Source organism: Pelobates fuscus, chromosome 5 (genome assembly GCF_036172605.1).
Source record: "Pelobates fuscus isolate aPelFus1 chromosome 5, aPelFus1.pri, whole genome shotgun sequence".
In the NCBI taxonomy this organism is placed as follows: Eukaryota; Metazoa; Chordata; class Amphibia; order Anura; family Pelobatidae; genus Pelobates; species Pelobates fuscus.
Genome location: NC_086321.1, coordinates 271,735,057 through 271,757,195, shown reverse-complemented (window position 1 = coordinate 271,757,195; position 22,139 = coordinate 271,735,057). Strand labels below are relative to the sequence as shown.

At 41.1% G+C, this 22,139-nt stretch overlaps 1 protein-coding gene across 1 annotated transcript in view; it reads left to right on the top strand.

Annotated features, from left to right (window-relative positions):
- Positions 1 to 22,139, top strand: part of SUSD1 (sushi domain containing 1) — a 141,768-nt gene that overhangs the window by 39,298 nt on the left and 80,331 nt on the right. Inside the window, exons 4-7 of the mRNA XM_063457260.1 lie at positions 16,620 to 16,778; positions 17,074 to 17,226; positions 17,489 to 17,641; positions 18,708 to 18,887. Of these exons, the coding sequence (XP_063313330.1) occupies positions 16,620 to 16,778; positions 17,074 to 17,226; positions 17,489 to 17,641; positions 18,708 to 18,887 (645 nt within the window). The remainder of the gene's footprint in view (positions 1 to 16,619; positions 16,779 to 17,073; positions 17,227 to 17,488; positions 17,642 to 18,707; positions 18,888 to 22,139) is intronic.

Below are 22,139 nucleotides of genomic sequence, written 5' to 3'. Positions count from 1 at the left end.
AGCTCACAAGTTGGGGACACCAGTATATTCAATTTAAACGATTCGCTGGTGGTCATAGGCGTGCGCAGCCTATTGCATTAGGGTGTGCACCCTAAAGCACAAGCACACGCGGCGTATATATATATATATATATATATATATACGCGCCGCGTGTGCTTGTGCTTTAGGGTGCACATTCAATTTAAACGATTCGCTGGTGGTCATAGGCGTGCGCAGCCTATTGCATTAGGGTGTGCACCCTAAAGCACAAGCACACGCGGCATATATATATATATATATATATATATATATATATATATATATATATACACGCCGCGTGTGCTTGTGCTTTAGGGTGAACACCATAATGCAATAGGCTGCGCACGCCTATGACCACCAGCGAATCGTTTAAATTAAATATGCTGGTGTCCCCAACTTGTGAGCTGTGTTGGCCGCCGGGCGCCTCTGTTGTCATGGCACCCTGCGTGACTGCACAGCGTGCACACCCCAACGGCTGGCCCTGCTGACACACACTGATGTTACTACTTAGACATCCCTCAATATTAATACAGACATCAGAGTAAACACCAATAAACTGTGGAAACAGAGCTGATCCCCCCAAATTTATAAAGATTTGCTTACTGGATTTGTTGTAAGATTAAATCATGCCTCCTCCTCTCTCTCTCCCATGCGCTGCTCTGTAGGCTCCCGGCACAGCGGCACCTGTGGCTGCATGGGGAACAGCTGAATTTGCCGCCCTCCATGTGACATCACAATTCCCCACCCATATGATCGGCCATATGAACTAACGCCAGTGCTGCACACAGTGTGTGTTTACATTAAAAAGCCTGCAGGGACCAGCTATAGACACAAGAACTACTTCATTAAGCTGAAGTGGTTCTGGGGACTATAGTGTCCCTTTAATGTGAGGTAAATTATAGATTAGTGTCACTAATAATATACTAGATTGCCTACTTACAACCAGATGAGGATGATGATGGGCTGCAGTTTGGCTCCACTGGTCTAGTGCAGAACAGGATCTCTGGAGGCTGTTTGCAACTATGGTCACAAAATTCAATGCTCTGGGAGAATTGGAAGCAGCTCCATTTTTTGGGGGCCCCTTACACAGCTCAAGGTCTGGAGTATGTCCACAAGGCCCACTCATATATTCCACCCACCCATGAGTTCGCTCACAGGGAGTGGAGTGTGTAGGGGATGTGTTATGTGTTATTGTAGAGGCTCTAATATGTGTGCTTATGGTATGTAGTGTATAGGGATACCAGTTTGTGTAGGTGATGCAGTGTGTTTGTGTGTAGTAGAAGCAGTGTGTATTTGTGTATAAGGGATGTATTGTGTGTTTCTGGTTGTGTGTAAGGGATGCATTGCGTGAATCTGTGTTTGTATGCATAAGGGATGCAAGGAGTGTGTCTGTATGTGTGTGTAAGAGATGCATTGTGTTTCGGTGTGTATGTAAAAAAAGCAGTGTGTGTGTTTGCATGTGTGTGTAAGGGTTTGCATTGTGTGTTTCTGTGTATGTGTGCAAAGGATGCATTGTCTTTGTGTGTAAGGGTTGCATTGTGTGTGTGTAATGGATGCATTGTGTGTTTCTCTGTGTGTAAAGGAAGCATGTTGTGTTTCTGTGTGTGAAGGGATGCATAGTGTGTTTCTGTGTATGTATAGGGATGCATTGTGTGTGTGTGCGCATAGTGTGAAAGAGCTTCTGTCTTGCACCCTGTCCTATAGAGCTGTCCCTTCTGTCCCTTAGAGCTCTCCCCTGCCCCTTAGTGGTCTCTCCTCTCCCCCACCCTCCCCTAGCAGTCTCTTCTCACACTCACTCACCCTCCCTGTGCTCTTCTCATCCCCCCTCCACCCTCCATATGTTCTTCTCTCCTCCCCCTCCATGTGTTCTTCTTACCTCCCCCCTCCCTGTGTTCTCCTCACCTCCCCCTCCCTGTGTTCTTCTCACCTCCCCCCTCCCTGTGTTCTCCTCACCTCACACCTCCCTGTGTTCTCCCCACCTCCCCCTCCCTGTGTTCTTCTTACCCCTCTCCTCCCTGTGTTCTCCTCACCTCCCCCTCCCTGTGTTCTTCTTACCCCCTCTCCTCCCTGTGTCCACCTCACCTCCCCCATCCCTGTGTTCTCCTCACCACCCACCCTTCCTGTGTTCTTCTCAGTCCCCCCTTCTCCTTATCTCCCCTTCTCCTCACCCTTACTCTCTCCCCTCCTCCTTGTGTTCTTCTTACTCCCCTTTTGTTCTTCTTACTCCCCCATCCTTCTGTTACTCACTCCCTCCTTCTGTTACTCCCCCCTCCTTCTGTCACTCCCCCCTCCAGTTACTTCCCCCTCGTCCTTCAGTTACTCCCCCCTCCTTCAGTTACTCCCTCCCCCTCCTTCAGTTACTCCCTCCCCCTCCTTCAGTTTCTCCCCCCTCCTTCACTTACTCCCCTCTCCTTCAGTTACCCCCCCTTCAGTTAACCCCTCCTTCAGTTAACCCCCTCCTTCAGTTACCCCCCTCCTTCAGTTACTCCCCCCTTCAGTTACTCCCCCCTCCTTCTGTTACTCCCCCCTTCTGTTACCCCGCTCCTTCTGTTACTACCCCTCCTTCTGTTACTCCCCCCTCCTTCTGTTACTCCCCCCCTTCTGTTACCCCGCTCCTTCTGTTACTCCCCCTCCTTCTGTTACTCCCCCCTCCTTCTGTTACTCCCCCCTCCTTCTGTTACTCCCCCCTTCTTCTGTCACTCCCCCCTTCTGTCACCCCCCCTCCAGTTACTTCCCCCCTCCTTCAGTTACTCCCTCCCCCTCCTTCAGTAATTCCCCCCCTCTCCAGCGTGGCCGAGCTGCTCTGCGGTCCGCGTTGCCCGGACGGAGTGATAGGAAGGTGCACACTCAGTGTGCACTTCCTGTCAGTCCGGCCGGGCACAGGAAACAGAAACTCCTGTTCCGTGCGGACTTTCAGTTTCCTGTACCCGGCCGGACTGACAGGAAGTGCACACTGAGTGTGCACCTTCCTATCACTCCGGCCGAGCACCGCTACATGGCTGAAAAGAAACTTGCGTCCATCAAGTTCAGCCTTCCTCACATTTGTTTTTTTGCTGTTGATCCAAAAGAAGGCAAACAAACCCAGTTTGAAGCACAATTTTGCAACAAGCTAGGGAAAAAAAATCCTTCTTGACCCCAGAATGGCAGTGAGATTTATCCTTGGATCGAGCAGTTATTACCCTACATTGAAAGATTATATCCTTGAATATTCTGTTTTTGCAAGTATGCATCTAGTAGCTGTTTGAACATCTGTATGGACTCTGATAAAACCACTTTTTCAGGCAGAGATTCCACATCCTGATTGTTCCTACAGTAAAAAAAACCTTTCCTTTGCCTTAGACGAAATCTTCTTTCTTCCAGTCTAAACGCATGGCCTCGTGTCCTTTGTAAAATCCGGTTTGTGAATAGATTTCCACACAATGGTTTGTATTGGCCCCGAATATATTTGTATAATGTTATATCCCCTCTTAGGCGACATTTTTCTAAACTAAATAGGTTTAAATTTGTTATGTTCCATTCCTTTTATTAATTTTGTAGCCCGCCACTGCACTTTTTCTAGTGCCTTTTTCTTTTTACCAATGCTAATTAATTATTATTATTATTTATATAGCACCAACAAATTCCGCAGCGCTTTACAGTGGGTGGCCTAACAAACATGTAATTGTAACCAGACATGTTTGATGCACAGGAACAGATGGGTGAGGGCCCTGCTCACTGAGCTTACATGCTAGAGGGAGTAACTGTATAAAGGCGGAAAGTAAGTTTAGATTTAAAAAAACTGATAAACTTGTGGTTTCCTATTTACCCTCGCCATCAAAAGTAACAGGCCTAACCCCATCCTAGCAACCATATATTTTAGAGGATATAATAGACCACACGTGTTTGGGTAAATCCAACTAACATAGCCAAGGGAGCTCCTTTGTAAAAATACAATAAGTGAGAGACTCAAGCCTCCAGACAGTGTAAGGTTATGAAACATAGACTATGACGGCAAATAAGAACCATTCGACCCATCTAGTCTTCCCAATTTTCTAAATACTTCCATCAGTTCCTGGCCTTATCATATAGCTAGGATAGCCTTGTGCCTATCCTATGAAGCAGAAATCTAATTTGCCTTCTTCTTTTATCACCCCAAGTTAATTGCTTATATATATTAAACTTTATGATCATGTGGGTCTTATCTGATTACCCAACTTGAAATGGGTTATTACATATAGTAAACTGCCTATAATATCTTGATACTTCTTTATATCCACAGGGTTATTGTAACATTTTTACCTAGCCTTTGTTCACATGGAGTTGCTCTGGATTTACAACACACCATGCCAAACCTTTCCAAAATCTTTGATATGTATCTCTTTCAGTTCATCTTTTCTAGAGCTACACTTTGTTCGAATATATTTGATTCTTCTAAGGTCTTTCAGCTTGAATTTGGCTGTAAGCATTTTTTTCACATCTTCGAGCAGTGTTTCACTACTGACAGGTACAATGAGGTCATCTACCCATATTATCAGTATCACCTTTTCATATCCATTCTGTATGGTGTAAATGCAGTGATCTGCAGAATTCTGTTCAAACTCATTTTCACTTAAATGGTCACGTTACTCACGTAGTACTTTGTTCCAATGTCTGTCTGTTTCAAACCATATCATTACTTGTTCAACTTAATAACTAGTTTTTCACTCTGATTGAACTTGGCTTCAATACCATCTTGCTGCTCTACATATATTTCACAATCAATTGTAGCAGGTAAATAAGCTGTTTACACATCTATTTGAGGAAGAAAAAAGTCATATTGTGCAACTAGTTGCATTAAGATTCGCACTGATGTAATGTTTGCTGTTAAAGAGAATATTTTTTTGTAATCATTTCCCTTAACTTGATCACAACATTTACCAACATATCTGGTCTTTTACATTTCTGTTCCATGTTTTTTGTTCTTTATTGTATAATCCCATCAACCCCTGCCTCATCCCCCTCATTGAAAATGTATCTTCTGGTAAAGTGGTCAAGGTGAATGTGTCATTCTCTCTTAGTGAATCCATTTCCTCTTTCATAGCATTAAGCCACAATTATGATCGAGGGGAGTGTAAGGCATCTTAAATGGTTTGTGATACTTTTGAAATCTGAAACCTAGTCATATCATATTTATATGCAATACATGGTGCAATTTTTGCAAATTACTTCATTCTGCACTATTCAGAGTTATCTAATGTGCCTTTGTTTATTGCTACCTCTACAGAGAACTTATCTTGATGATATGAATGCATCTATCTGTCTGTCTGTCTTCATATCAAGTTCTCTACAGCATGCCTCTACAGTTCCATAATTGCTGCATTTCTCCCATCTTTAAAGGGACTCTCCAGTGCCAGGAAAACAAGCCGTTTTCCTGGCACTTCAGGTCCCCTCTCTCTCCCACCCCCATCCCATGTTGCTGAAGGGGTTAAAACCCCTTCAGTTACTTACCTGTCTCCTGCGCTGATGTCCCTTGGGAACTTGAGGATATGAAGACAGAAAGACAGACAGACACTAGAGGAGGAGTTAACCCTGCAATGTAAATATTGCAGTTTATGAAAACTGCAATATTTACAGTTGCAGGGTTAAGGGTAGTGGGAGTTGGCACCCAGACCACTCCAATGGGCAGTAGTGGTCTGGGTGCCTGGAGTGTCCCTTTAAAAGAACACTATAGTCCCCTAAATTACTTTAGCTAAATAAAGCAGTTTTAGTGTATAGATCATTCCCCTGCAATTTCACTGCTCAATTCACTGTCATTTATTTTTTTTGGAATTTTTTATTTTTGTTGTGCATAGGAGGTTACAGCATTGCTTGCATAGCCACAGCAGCTCTGACAAGCGAAGTATTCGTAAAGTCGTGAACATATTAGTGGCATACGAGTAACTGGCACATTTTTTGTTTTAGTAGATGAGTCTTATAACGCTTAGTAATTGCTAGCATAATATCAAGTAATGAGTATACGGTTACATGCAGGTAATTGCTTAGGTTAGTTAGGTACATGCTTAAGTATATACGATAATCACCCCTTACGCCCCTTAGCTACACATGGATGCATTAGGTAAGGCCTGAAAGATACACCATCAACCCCTAGCCACTTATAGCTACACATGGATGCATTTAGCACATGAAGACAGGTAATATTTCGTCATGGTTATACTAGGGAGAGTAAAGTCCCTTTGTGTCTTGAAAGTCCTGCCTTCCATGGAGTCAGCTTGTTCCCGCTGTTGTCTTGTGGTCTGCTCCTGTTGCGGCATCTGTGGGCTGGGTAGACAGTGCTGCATGTGGTGCCTGTGAGTGTCCATAAGGAGATGTGTTGCAGAGTGGGGGCTAATGTGTTCTGCCGGTCAGGTAGATGCAGTCTTGGTGCGCTGTGCCATTTTCCCCACCGCTGGTTGCTGATCCCTCTCCTTACCGGAACCGAGAGCTTAAAGAGGATTCCTCGAGGTAAGTGAGTGTCCCAGTAGGACGGCATATTGCGGGTATACGTCTGGAGCTTGTGGGTGGCTGATCCCGTAGAGCTGTTGAGCCTCTTTAGATGCGGCGTGTGTGGGGTGTGTTTCTCCCGCTGGGATCTTAAAGGTAGGTGCGTGTCCTCCGCCATTTTAAATTCTGCCTCTGGCAGTTCCGCAAGGCCCCAGTCCCAGTCATGTCGGTCAGGGTTTCGGGGTGAGGACCGGGATCACCCCCCCGGTCCAGAGGGGGGGGAACGGAGCCGGTTCCTCGAGGGCCTAGGCCCCAGTCTGGGCGCCGTTCGGCGGGATAGCGGGGCGGCGGCCGTCCGCTCCACTCACCGCCCGAGTAGGCCTCAATTTCAGATTTCCCTCCCAGGGGACTAAAACTCGGCGAGCTAGCCTCTCCCCGGGTCCGGTGCACTATGCCCATCGAGGGCCGCCGTTGCTGGCCGGAATTTTTGGCGAAAGCTTCAGTTGAATTGCTGAAAGGCTCAAGTTTTGCTGGAGCTGGTCTGTCTTGCGTCCGTCCAGCTCGGCGGTCCGGCCCCGCCCCCAATTCACTGTCATTTAGGAGTTAAATCACTTTGTTTCTGTTTATGCAGACCTAGCCACACCTCCCCTGGCTATGATTGACAGAGCCTGCATGAAAAAAAAAACTGGTTTCACTTTCAAACAGATGTAATTTACCTTAAATAATTGTATCTCAATCTCTAAATTGAACTTTAATCACATACAGGAAGCTCATGCAGGGTCTAGCAAGCTATTAACATAGCAGGGGATAAGAAAATCTTAATTAAACAGAACTTGCAATAAAGAAAGCCTAAATAGGGCTCTCTTTACAGGAAGTGTTTATGGAAGGCTGTGCAAGTCACATGCAGGGAGGTGTGACTAGGGTTCATAAACAAAGGGATTTAACTCCTAAATGGCAGAGAAATGAGCAGTGAGGCTGCAGGGGCATGTTCTATACACCAAAACTGCTTCATTAAGCTAAAGTTGTTCAGGTGACTATAGTGTCCCTTTAAGTTCTCCTGCAAAATGTCTTGATAAACTTGGGAATTCATTTTTCCTTCGATGATAGCAATCCGTCCAGGCCCTGACGCAGCAAAGCAGCCCCAAACCATGATGCCCCCACCACCATACTTCACAGTTGGGATGAGGTTTTGATGTTGGTGTGCTGTGCCTCTTTTTCGCCACACATAGTGTTGTGTGTTTCTTCCAAACAACTCAACTTTGGTTTCATCTGTCCACAGAATATTTTGCCAGTACTGCTGTGGAACATCCAGGAGCTCTTGTGCAAACTGTAAACGTGCAGCAATGTTTTGTTTGGACAGCAGTCGCTTCCTCTGTGATATCCTCCCATGAAATCCATTCTTGTTTAGTGTTTTACGTATTGTAGATTCGCTAACAGCGATGTTAGCATTTGCCAGTGACTTTTGTAAGTCTTTAGCTGACACTCTAGGTTTCTTCTTCACCTCATTGAGCAGTCTGCACTGTGCTCTTGCAGTCATCTTTACAGGACGGCCACTCCTAGGGAGAGTAGAAGCAGTGCTGAACGTTCTCCATTTATAGACAATTTGTCTTACCGTGGACTGATGAACAGCAAGGCTTTTGGAGATACTTTTATAACCCTTTCCAGCTTTATGCAAGTCAACAATTCTTAATCTGTTCTTAAACAATTCTGAGAGCTCTTTTGTGCGAGGCATCATTCACATCAGGCAATGCTTCTTGTAAAAAACAAACCCAGAACTGGTGTGTGTTTTTTATAGGGCAGGGCAGCTGTAACCAGCACCTCCAATCTCATCTCATTGATTGGACTCCAGTTGGCTGACATCTCACTCCAATTAGCTCTTGGAGATGTCGTTAGTCTAGGGGTTCACATACTTTTTCCACCTGCACTGTGAATTTTTACATGGTGTGTTCAATAAAAACATGGCAACATTTCATTCTTTGTGTGTTATTAGTTTAAGCAGACTGTGATTGTCTATTGTTGTGACTTAGATGATGACCAGATCACATTTTATGGCCAATTTGTGGAGAAATCCATATCATTCTAAAGGGTTCACATACTTTTTCTTGCAACTGTATTTATGTGTGTATATATATATATATATATATATATATATATATGTGTGTGTGTGTATGTATACACACACGCACCCTTAATCCCTCTGCAAACTGCAGTCTCAGCCAGGTAGGTAATGTCACACTCACTGATACACATATTCACTGACAGACACACACTGACAGGCACACAAACATTTAAAGAAAACACAGACTCTCACTGATGTGACAGACATTCACAGACAGACAGACACACACACACACACACACTCACACATTCACTGACGTACACACACACACACATTCTCCCACACACACTCACAAATTACTAATATTACTTTTTTAATTTGTCCACCCAGCCTCCCTACCTTTGGCAGAGCTGGAGTTGATCTGTCCCTGGAGTCCAGTGGGGCTGCTGTGAGGCGGGCGGCTATAAGCATATCAAAGGCGGCTAGGGAGCTGTAATCCCTCTGCTCCCTTGTGGGCCGTTTACTGATGCAGGGAACCAGAATACGATGTCATATTCTGGCTTCTGGCATCAGTAGATGGCGCACTAGGAAGCAGAGCAGGAGGATTACAGCTCCCTCGCCACCTCTGATGTGCTCACAGCCGCCCCCCTCAGGGGTCCATAAACTGCTTCCTCCATGACAGGAGAAAGCACCATGGACATCAATGCATGTATTTTGGGATACATACAGCCAGGGTTGGCTTTAGGCTCCCTGTGCCAAAAATCACACACACACACACAGGCCTACAGTCACACACACACAGTTACAGTGACACACACACACAGAGGCAGACCGCCACACACATACAGGCAGACAGTCACACACACACAGTGGCAGACAGCCACACACACACACACATACACACACACACACACACACAGGCAGATAGTAACACACACAGTTACAGTCACACAGAGGCAGACAGCCGCACACACGGAGGCAGAGAGTCGCACATACACAGAAGCAGACAGCCAAACACACAGAAGCAGACAGACACACAGTTTCAGTCAGATACATGCAGACAGCCACACACAGAGTTACAGTCAAACACACAGTTACCTCTGTCCATTATGAGCTGGAAGGGAGGAGTGGAGACAGTGAGTGCAGCTGTTAGAGTCTGGATGTTGGGGAAGCAGGGACTCCTTTCTGCTTCCCCCTTCCTGTGCAGCAGTTACCCCCGGCCAGCATGTCTTCTGGGTGCTTTTAGCACCGCCCCATATCATTTAGCCCCACCCCGGTGCACAGTAAGCTTCACCACACCGCAATGTGTGTTTATTTTTTATTTTTTTAATAATCCCGAGTAGTGAAGTCCTCCACCTGGGTAGCTGGACCTCTGTGAGCTCACCCCTAAGGCCAGAACTTGATAAAGCGCCTTAATTTGGGGGGCACAAGGCAGAGCAAAGCTTATGTAGAGGGGGCCATGGACCCCTCTTGCGTGCCCGAGTGATGCCCCTGCCCATAACCTAGTACAATCTGCTCAATGATGGTAGGATAACCAAGCAAGCGCACTCAATAATGGAGCAAAAACACCACACATATGTTTAGTGCTTCATTGCTTTACACTCAACGGAGGAAAACAAAGATCACATGGAGGCCACTGTAGGATTATATCCCAGACAATTGACAGTTAGGCTAACAGAAAGTCACTGTGTGTATGGGATAGGTGCTTACTGAGAGCGATACAATTTTATAATTCTGCCCTCTAACCCAAAACATTTTCTTTCTCACACACACAAACCTCATATAACAATAGTACAAAGTATTTTTGCTGGGCAGTAGACAGGGAATCTAACTGAAAATGGAAAATGGGACTTTGGAAAAAGAGAGGTGGAATAAAACATAAGGTCTGGAGAGAGCACCTTTGACTCTGGGGAATGAAACTTTAGGTTTGAGGAGAAGGGATATGGCTTTGGGCATGGAGAAGGGGTGTTTGGTTTCAAGGATGGGAGATATGGTTGTGTGGATACGGAGCATAATGCATTTTTGGGTTGGGAAGGGGGAACGAGGCTGTATAATTTTTCTAGAAAAAGGCTTAAAGCTCATCATCACAGATAGCTTAATCCACAAATAATAACTAACCAGGTCACTTCTGGTATATCACCAGAAGAGCAGTCTTTAGTGGTAGTATTTTATAAATAAGTTTAAAATCTATTTTTATGAGACTTTTTGTCTGGCTCTTTGTGGCATCAGGGGTTATCCCTGTCTAAGACCCTGGTGAATTGCTCCTTCTGTGAAATGGTTGGTTTACTTGTATCTTCTCAAATTTAAACCCACAGTGCCTAACCCCCATCATCTACCACAGCCTTATGGCTTTTTAATGTGTGTGTGTGTGTGTGTGTGTGTGTGTGTGTGTGTGTGTGTGTGTGTGTGTGTGTGTGTGTGTGTGTGTATATATATATATATAGTCTCTTATACAATTTTTTCTAATAGTTGCATATTCTAATAAAGTTGTTCTACCATTATTTTATCTACTGGAGGGATCTCAATTTTTTAACTCATATGCCCTTTTTTTGGGCCTATTTGTCTATTTTGTAATCTAAATGTATTGTTGTGGGTTAGCCCTACTTGGAGTCTCAGGCACAGTTATTTAGATCCCTAGTGGTACCTTTTGTTTTTTTTATAGTCCATTGCTATGATGTTCAGTCACACAGTCACTGGGCATTATGGGAAATGTAATCCTTAAGCAAAGACTAATCTTGACACTACAGGATGATTGGGCCTTTTAAGGGTTCACAGATTTCTGAGAGCAGCTCTGGACCTATTAAATTGTAATATCCAGAACATAGACTAATGAAATACACAGCTAAAATAAAAATGTGCTCAAACTAAAATTAAATAAATTAATAGTGCCACATTATTAAAATGACAATACATCTTGCAGTTGTATACATTGGCGCGTGACAATTCGCCTTTCTTTAATCACATGATGTTTATATTTTATTAGAATATATTGTTATAAAACAAATGAACAAATCATACAATTTATTTTATTCTTCTCGTTATGTTATGATTCCCAATGCAAAGGCTGTAAGAAATGAGTAAATAAAACCATTCATCATTATAACTGTATCAAACCATGATTAGAGATATGTTACCTCGGGCCTTAGGCATCAACGTATTATAATTTATCACTTTGAAATCTGTACAGCTGATTATAATTATTACATATATTATGCTCCTTTGGATTTATGTATGTATTCAGAGGGACTTAAACTGAAAGTTGAATTTATGACAATGTCTTAAAAAGGCACTGCTTGTCTGTCTTCATAGATGGTGTTAATGATTATTAGGCACACCTAAAAACCTGTTAGCCCGGTAAGGAGGAAGTGAAACATCTTAATTTTCACAGCAGCTATAGATAAGTAGGTTATGAGTGCCTTTAAAACACTGCCTACATTGCAGGCATCAATAAACTTAAACTTTCAGCCAGTATCACACAACAGTCATCAGCGTGACCATTCCTCATGTCACAATCCATTTTTCTGCTGATAACTCTGCAAAAGCCAGCATACATTATTGTCAAAAACCAAGCCTATTTATCAGAAGGTTAACAACTAAATCATTTTCACCTTTGAGAGGTTTGCCATCACATCAAAGGTTAAAGTAATTTTAGCATGAGCAATGCCTAAGGCACTGATGTTGCTAATAAGTGACAAGTGTATAATTAACACCCTATATTACATGGGGCATTGCAATGTGTTTATTTCTTTAAAGTGTTCCAATGGATTTTTCACTTGTCTATTAGTTATATTACTGATTTTACAGCATTGCATTTCAGTTAAAATGTTTATTCTTTTATTGGTTTACTTTATTAATGAGGAACCATTAATTAAAAAAACACTATAGGGTCAGGAATACAAATGTGTTTTTCTGACCCTATAATGTAGAAAACACTATTTAGATGCCCCCCCCCCCTAAATAGGGTACAATCTTACCTTTACTACAGCACTGCCCCCACTCTACCTCCCTGACTGTGATGATCAGAATTGATAATCTCAACCAATCCAATGCATTCCCATAGTAAAGCATTGGGAGGCTAATGCACATGCGCGGCAAAACGCTGTTCTGCGCCAATCAGCATCTCCTCATAGAGATGCATTAAATCAATGCATCTCTATGGGAAAGTTCAGCACCTCTATGCAGTACTGACCTAGGAAGCACCTCTGGTGGCCATCTGAGGAATGGCCACTAGAGGTGTTCCTAGGCTGTAATTTAAACCCTGCCTTTTCTATGAAAAGACAGTGTTTACATAAAAATGTCTGCAGATACTGACTATACTCACTGGATCAAATACATTAAGCTGTAGTTGTTCTGGTGAATATAGTGTTCCGTCAATGTTTCTTGTACACATCATTAAGCCAATTAAGTGATTGTGATGTTTATTCTGCCCATATTCTAAGACTATACACTATTTTGGATACTGGTTATTTGTTAGGAAAAGTATTTCAAGGATTAGCACACTTCCTGTAGTACGCATAGATTTCCATTTTATTCAGGTCACATGAAATATATGCTCCTCAACAGTTTGTGACTGAAATTGTGGTTCTCTCATATGACCAATAGATGTCACCAGATATCTTCTTACTATTCAACAACTAGCTACCATGCGTTATTATGATTTATATTAAGGTATCCCTTTATTATACCATTGATATAGCATAGCTGTGGTCTGGACAAATTCAGAGTTCTATTTATAAATTTTAAAAATATTAAGTATTTATTTTAAGAATATTTAAAATATTTCACAAGGAAGGATCATTGAAATTGCTATCATGTTTAGGTTTTTCTTGGTTAACAGGCAATCTTTTTCTGAGAATCTTGTTCATATGTTGTTTTCTTGGACAGAGTCTAGTACCTCAAACTGTCTGAACAATCTACAAACTGAAAGCGATTTAAAAAAAAACAATTTTATGAAAAACTAGACGTTTCTGCAAACTAGGTGTATGATTCATGTCACTTAAAGGACACAATACAAGCTGCTCCTCTTACAAACAACACAGCAGAAGCAGAGCCGGACTGGGGATACAAAGCAGCCCTGGAAAAAAATCTATGCCAGCCCCATAAGTCATTGCGCCATATATTGTTGCATGTAATATGTAAGACTATGTCTTGCCACCCCAGATAATTGAGTAATATATATATTGCTTTTTCTAATATAAAATATTGGTCCTTTCAGAGTAAAACATTTAATTATACAGTAAGCATACTCACATGCAGACACAGACAAGTGACACAAGCTCATTGATACACAGCCTCATAGACAAACAATCTCACTGATATACATAAGGTCATTGGCATAAAAACACAAGCTCACTCAGTAGCAGGCACACACACACACATGCAAGCAAGCCCACTCACTAGCAGGCGCACACACACACACAGCTTAATGTAGTGGTTCTGGTGTCTATAGAGATTAGAAGTGGCAGGATGAGGTTTGCCATGTGGTAGCTGCAGACTCCAGTAATGGTGTTGTTGCAGTCCACACATTATCTCTAGTGACAGATATTCCAGTGATGCAACTTGTGCTAGTAGGCCACTCACCCATCCTGATTCCATACCCCCCAATGTTGTATTGTATTATATAGCTGTCAGTGCATAAATATGAAAAAACTCATAAACCACATATGTGCAAAGATTATGGAATATGTATAGCAGTGTCTTTTCCTTTAAGTGAATATTTCCTCTGGATGATATTTGTGTCTGATAATCTATCAGCTGTTTAACATCTGAAATACCTGGGGTCCACTTAAATTTAACACAGACTGATCCCAAGTAATAATACACGGATATACTTAAAGATAAGAAAAATATATAAATATATTTGTTTCTTTTACTAGCAGATCATGCTGATGTTACACACTTTTTATGTAAAAAACATGTTTTTCCTCTAGTGCTGCTTTAATCTGTATTTTTAATATTTCTTCATAAAATGTTAATTGTCACACGGCATAGAATGGAAGCTTTAGAGCAATGCAATGCTCTTTTATCATAAATACATTTTATTTTTAATGTCTGTGCTTTCAGTTCCCCATGCACTCCATTAATACTATTCAGTAAATGAAGAAGGTGTTAGCTTGTTATTTGCACCTGTGTTAATAATACTAAATGGGATGCTTAGCCACAATCAATTGAACATAGTCTTTTCCATGGGGAAAATCTGAAATAGGATCGGGAGTAGTTACAGATGAACTACATTTAGGCTGATGTACTGAATGTAATGCTTTAATGTTGATATCTTCATAGAATTTAAATGTTTTTTTCTCCCGAAAACGGAAAGTTGACAAAAAGGTTTTTTGTTGAGAAAAATGTGGCTTAATCATCTATAACGGATGTGACAAAAAGAGCCTGTGTGTTTGCCATGGAGATGCATCATGCATGATATTATTTTAATTTTTAGACGTTCTATAGAACTAACATGATGCACTTTTTACACATTGCCCTGATTTGTGCTGGAAATAGTCACCAAGACATGCTATAGGGATTTATGTGAGTCACAAGAGAAATTCTATGGACAGCTCTTTGTTCAATTGTTGGCCAAACTCTTTGCATATCTGTTAACGCTATTCAATAAGTAATGAGTCACTACATACTAAAAGAGAAAATGTGACCTGTGAAGCAGAGGCAAATGCAAAGCACACCCTCAGCTATATCCACGTGGAAATCTCGATGGAACGTTTGCACTAATGTGTCCTCCTAGCAACCACTTGCAGAAGAGTAATCTGTAACCCAATATCAGTTTAACAAATAAGAGGATTATCACTCACAATATACAGGACTTTATCAGGCTCTATAGAAACTGCCTGTTCCAATTCCAGGTAGCCAGATAAATAATCCAAACATGTAAGAAGGTATATATTTATTAAAAATACAAATATAAAATAGAAGGCTTAAGGATGTTAAAATAGTACAGTGTGCTACATGGTCCAACATGTGAACTCTACCCTACCAAAATTTATTTTAATAAAAGCAGACGTGTTTTGACTAAGAATAGTCTTCTTCCATTGCTATTAAAGGCATGTTCAGTTTCTCGTATATTTATATTTAGATATCCTGCTTATGTTCCGCTTAAGTATTTCTCATGGATTGGGGGCTTGGTTCCGTGTTTTCCTTACACGTGTAGTAGATGTAGCCCCGGATGACGGTCCTGGACGTATGTGATCTGTTCACTGGACCATTATTTATTGGACCAGTTGGGAAGATATTCTGATCTCTTCAACCAGCTTTAAGCCCAATGTACCCAATGACATGTCCAGGTCTGATTGTAATTATAAAATAACACCATTTGGGAATTGACATTACCACTTTAACTATACCTATAATTAAAAGATCATGTTCATCTGCCTGGTTTTCTGTTTTATATTCTTAAAGTAGCTTCTTAGAGCGCTGGGATCTTCAGTATGATATATCTATGTTAATAACTGGGAGCTTATCATTTGAATTATTAGCTTTGAGAAACAATTTTATTGCTTGAAGATCCTTTCCGCTTCTATTTTAATGAGTCAATAAATCACTGGCTTTTCTGAGTAACCATCTTTGTTGTTTCTAATTTTATTGGGTTGCTTTAAAAGTGTATTACTTTTAAAAAATAAAAATAATGAAGTTTTCTGTATTCTGCCCTTTTTTGAAGGCAATATTTGATCCCGGTGCAGATCATGTGTTGTCTGGATGAGTTCATAATCTAATTGGGAGCTCTCTAATTCATTATCCATTCGAATCACTCAGATTTCATATTTACATGAGAATCAATCGAGGGAGGAAAACAGGCTTATACCAATATGACGACTCATTGGCATAATAAGCCAATTGCAAAGGTCTGAAGGCTAGATGTTCGTTCAGACTTTCAGACTTCTGAGGTCACCATTAAGTAGAATAATAAAACTATTTGCGATCTATAGTAATTAGATAGCCAACTGATTTGTTTTCGCTCTGTAAAGCAATTTCATTGGCCCCTCACATTGTTCATGGGTATAATGTCTGCCTCGTGGGTGTACTAGAAGATATTAATAAAATAGGATTATTATACCGTAAATATTTATATGACATCTTGATTTGTTTTTCTTTTCAGATATCGATGAATGCACGGTACCAAGTATCTGTGGAAATAACAGCCTGTGTAAAAATACGCCAGGAGGTTATGAATGTTACTGTAACAACGGATTTAAAGAACAGAATAGCAGAGATGACATTCCATTTCCAAAAAATAACCATATATCATCTTGCATGGGTAAGAAAATGGTAAGACTGTTCAGGAACACAGATCTACTTATCAAGAGAAAAAAAAATTGTATTTGAGAAAATATAGATAGTGAATACATATTGTATTGGCATGACTTTTTTTCTACTTTTTCTCCCCATGTATGCTGTTACTTTTTAATATTATAATAAAGATTTCTGTAACTTGGATACCTGTTATTCATATGCTATCTCAAAATATATATATATGTTTAAATAAAATATAAAATAAATAATAAAAAATAATATTAAAATAAAGTATTTCTTTTCATGTTATTTTATTACAGATATTGATGAATGCAGTGTATCAAATATATGTGGTGATAAGAGCCAATGTGTAAATATTCCAGGGAGCTTTGAATGTTACTGTGAGAAGGGGTATGTGCTCAAAAATGGCAAAGAGCCCTTTCCTGCAAATGATAACAGTTATACGTGCACAGGTAAAAAATTGCAATACTATATTAAAAGTTATTGAATTTTGGAAACTGTCATGATGAAAGGTTATATTGATTGTTAGAAGTTACTTTTTTTTAAAATCAACACTCCAAGCACCATAATACCTACAGTTGTAGTGGTTATGGTGCTCAGTGTTTTTTTAAGTTGTTGTATGGTAGTATATAAAGAGTATCATTTCTCACATGGTCTTAATTTCTAATATATACAGAGGTAGCATTCACCTAATGTAGCTCATATTATTTGCAGATGTGGATGAGTGTGCTGTCTCTGATGTATGCGGCTACTTCGGTCGGTGTAAAAATATTCCGGGGAGCTATGAATGTTACTGTAAAGAGGGATATAAGCTACACAATGGTACAGATCCCTGGCGAGAAGATCATAGCAAGGCTCTTTGTACAGGTGTGAACTTATGTGATAAGTGAATGAATAAAAATTAAGATATTGCTATTGTTTGGAATAGTATCATAACTAATAACAGCCAGATCTCCTGTCTTACTGTTACAGCATTCATATATAGGTATTAGATTATTTTTAAAGTGTGAACTAGTATTGTCCAAGTCTATAACGGCCAGTGACCTCCTATATTTTAAGGTGAACATTTGCAATGTTTTAGTGTTTCAAAGGTGAATTGTCCAATTAAGGGTTTTATTACATTTTGTATGCTGTGTGGTCTTTACTATCTCATACTATTAGTTGCCAAATGACAGTTGAATGGTATTTATTTGTCCAAATCCTTTGCTTATCTCCAAATATTAGGCTACTGCCATTTGGGTAGCCATTCATATCGGCCAAATCTCATTATATGTTTTCTAATTCAGTTATTCGTAATTGCATCGATATCTCCTTTATTCCCTTACCCTATGAAAGTATCCCAACCCTTTGTTAACTCTTATCTATGCTGCATCAACAGTGCTGTGACAAAATGGGGCTGTTTAACAGTTGGTAAGCTAATTATCTCTTTGTGATAGACTTATTCACCACTTTTAAGGGTAAACCAATATCTACACATATTTAACCAACTACACAGCTGTTGACTGATTTTGACACCAGCTCTCCCCTACTCTAAAATGCAACGAGAAAGGAATACACTATTTGGAGGACAAGTAACTAATGAATGTTCTCCAGGGTTCCACGCTGCTGAAGGTCAGAACTCTTCTGTCTGTACAGCTGATGAGGCATGGCGGAGACTGCATTGCTCTGTAAAAGTAGTACAGGACTTCTAGGCCTTCTGTTTCATGTTTCTGTTCCGAAATCATCAAAAATAACTGATTAATTAAACTGTATATATTAGTAAATATATCTACCCATATATATATATATATATATATATATATATATATATATATGCACACACACGGTATATTTAATTTCAGCATGCCAGTATAGAGATATTTTTTTCTGTCTGTCCATCTGCCTTTATGTCTGTCTATCTAGCTTTAAATGTAACAACATTATATCTTTGAAGCTGTTGACTGTGGATCCCCACCAGTGTTATCCAGTTCCATCATGGATAGTCCATATAACAGCACGTTTGGAAGCATGGTAACATACATATGTGCTCATGGTTTCACTGCAGGCAGTGGTCAAAACACATCTTTCTGCACAGCTGAAGGACGGTGGTCTGAAGTCTCATTGGTGTGCAAAGGTGAGATATTTATGCATATCTTTTACATTGCATATTTCAATCTGGCTAAAATTCATTTCACATAATACATTAGTAAATCCAATGTAGTTATATGAAAATGAAAGGTAGGAAATGCAATTTGTGCCCTTTAAATCATGTTCAATCACTGCAACTATGCGGCTGCTCTGCTGCTGGGATTCTGAATCTGCCACCAGTATGAGGGGGGGGTCAAGGGTCTGAAAAGATCCTGGTGAGGTCTCCGTGCATGCCCCTCTGTCCAGTGATCGGTGCTGGTTTTACCCATAATCCTATCCATTTTATAATAATGGTATTATGGGTAGGAATAGGGGTTGAATTATGGGTTGGATTAGGGGCAAGATAATGTGTAGGATTATGGGCTGACTATGGATTGGTTTATGGTTAGGATTATGGGAAGGGTTTGTGGTAGGATTAAGTATTGGATTAGAGGTTACATTAGGGGATGGATTAGGGACTGGATTAGCAGAAAAGGTATACTTGTAGGGTACCATTGAACTTGAATTCAGTAGCAGAATACAAATATAGAGATTATTTTGTAAAATTCCACAAAATAAAAAACGTGTAGAAAAAACATGATTGTTTAAATATTTTGACCAAGGTTTGTAATAAAATGGTTAAATGAAAAGTGTCAAAATGCTCTTAGTTAATTAGCCGATGTGATGTACTTTCTATAAATATATACTTTTCTGTATTGGTTTTAGATTTTGTGTTCAATACAAAATACTACTATAAAAGCTGTAATCTCAACATACCAAATTTTAGTTTTAAAAGCATAATTCAATGCTAGCAGTATTTGTTTAATAACCTATATACTAATTGAAATCCTAGACATATTGGGCATTTTAAAAATCAGGATTAATTAGTGAATCTATTTTTTTTATTTTTATTTAAATTCTTTATTTTTGTTATTGTGTGTAAGCTTATTGTGTGTAAGCTTATAACATTCGCTTGTGAGGTAACCCAAAGGCAATCCTCCAGTTCATTAAAACAGTTAAACATAGAGGTACACCGATAGAACAAGCACATTTTTGGGTTATAAACAGTATGGCTTTACGTTGCTTAGGTATTGTCACGATATGACATGACATTGTTAGGTTGACCATCAGATTTGACAACTTGTTGATGTTTGTACAGGTTTACACACTTCGAGAATAAGTTGAGAGTTAAACTAGCTTACACTTGCATTACGTTAGGTGCGCTATCATAGACAATATATAAAATGTATTAATCCAAGCTAGCGCTTATATTGTCGCTTAACAAAAAGAAAAACCCTTAAGGCTGGCCAAGACATTCTGTATGGATTGACCCTAACTTAGTCGATTATAAAGGTACAAAATAAAGTGACACGCTAAACTGTGATTAAAGTACATGCTAGGCAGATTGTGTGTACAACATTCATAACTATGTGCAGACTTGGCTAGTACATCTTTTATAGAGCGTGTTAGGCAGGGTAGCAATGATTAAGGTTCATGAGGGTTCGTGTGGGGAATGTATGGCTAGTGACAGTGGTTACTATGCCTAGTATTAGGTCTAAGTCCCCGCCATGTCATCCGACTCCTGTTCGTGACAGAGTGTGTGCCCCTCGTGTTGGTTGATGCAGCTTTTCAGTGGGTCCTGGCGAGTTGCGATCCAGTAGGCTCTGCTTGGTGTTCCTTTGGGTCGAGGTTCTCCTTCCCGTGGGTCGGTGTGGGGCTCGGGTAGGTCGTGCGTGCCCGTTGGTCTCGCTCTGATATGTGGGAGTGTGAGATTTAGCGCCCTCAGGGCCTGTCGCCGTTGCCCGCCATTTAGGTCGCTGGTGTCGTCTCCCTTGGGAGGTTGCTCTGGGGGCTCGTGGTGTGTGCTCATTTAGTTTGCGTCGGGTGGCTGGACGGATCCTCGCTGCTGCTGTTCGCACTGCCAGCCCGTATGGTCGGTCCTTGCCTCGGAATTTCATCCACAGGTTGGTGCAGAGCTGGTGGAAGAACTCTTGGGTGTGCATGGGCGGGGTAGCATGGGTGCTGCTTGTTGCAGGTTGTGCCTGTGTCGCCTTCTTTGTCGATTGTGCTGTGGGGCCCTTCACACTAGGTTGAGGTGGATTCAGACCGCATGTAGTGAAGCCAGGCTTGTCCGCCATTTTGGGCCTCGTTGCTTTTGTGCCGCTGGAATGTGTGCCAGCATCTGCTGTTTCGTCTTCGTTTGTGGCCTCTCTTGCTGGTAGGGACCGGGATAACCCCCTCCGGTCCATGGGGGTGGGAGCGATTAGCGGTCGTCCCCTCTTCAGCCTGAGAACCGGAAGAGCGGCCGTCTCTCTACGGCTCCCACCCGTGTAGGCCGCGGATTGCTGTGTGGTCGTTTTAGCGGCAGGGAGCCCTGTGTCAGGTGTTCCCGGATTCAGCATCTCCTCCTGAGTTGGAGGATAGTTGTCCGCAGCTGGCACGATCCGGTGGTCTGGCGTAGTGCCCAGAATCAGGGCTTTAGATGTGGGAGCTCTCGCCATGGACGTCTGGCTCGCTTGGAAGGTAAGCTCCGCCCCAAGTGAATCTATTTTGAGTTGTTTTTCTTTATTTGCACGTGTAAAAATTTGTTTTCTTAATCTTTTAATGTTATTCATATTTACATGTATTTAATATTGTTTAATGTATACATATAAGGTATCAAAAGAAAACCCTATTTTCCTTTAAATAATTATATACATGGGTGCCCTTAAACAGTAAGGGTGAAATTGTGGTAGAATGAACACATGGCAAAAGAGTGTAAAAGGCCACAAATGTGTTGCATCTCTAAAGAGCCTTGGTCCTTAAAGAGACACTATAGTCACCAGAACCACTATATGTATATATCACTATACTTAATGTAGTGATTCTGGGGTCTAAAGCCTGACCCTGTAGTGTTAGCACTGTACACACTGCCTTTTCACTCAGACAGCCACTAGAGATGCTTCCTTGTCCAGTGCACAGAGTACAGCAGTGGTGTTCAGCGTCTCACACTCTGCTGGTGTTGATTGGTGCAGTACAACATTTTGTCGCACATGGGCAATAGCTTCTTAATGCTTTCCTATGGCAAAGTATTGGATTGGCTGAGATCATCAAAATTATCTTCTTTACTGTGATCTGAGGATGGCCGGTCACCTAAATATCCACTTTAACTCCTTAACCAAACGTCTGGAATAAAAGGGAATCATGACATGTCACACATGTCACGTGTCCTTAAGGGGTTAAAGGAACATTATGGTGACAAGAGCACAAACATACAATC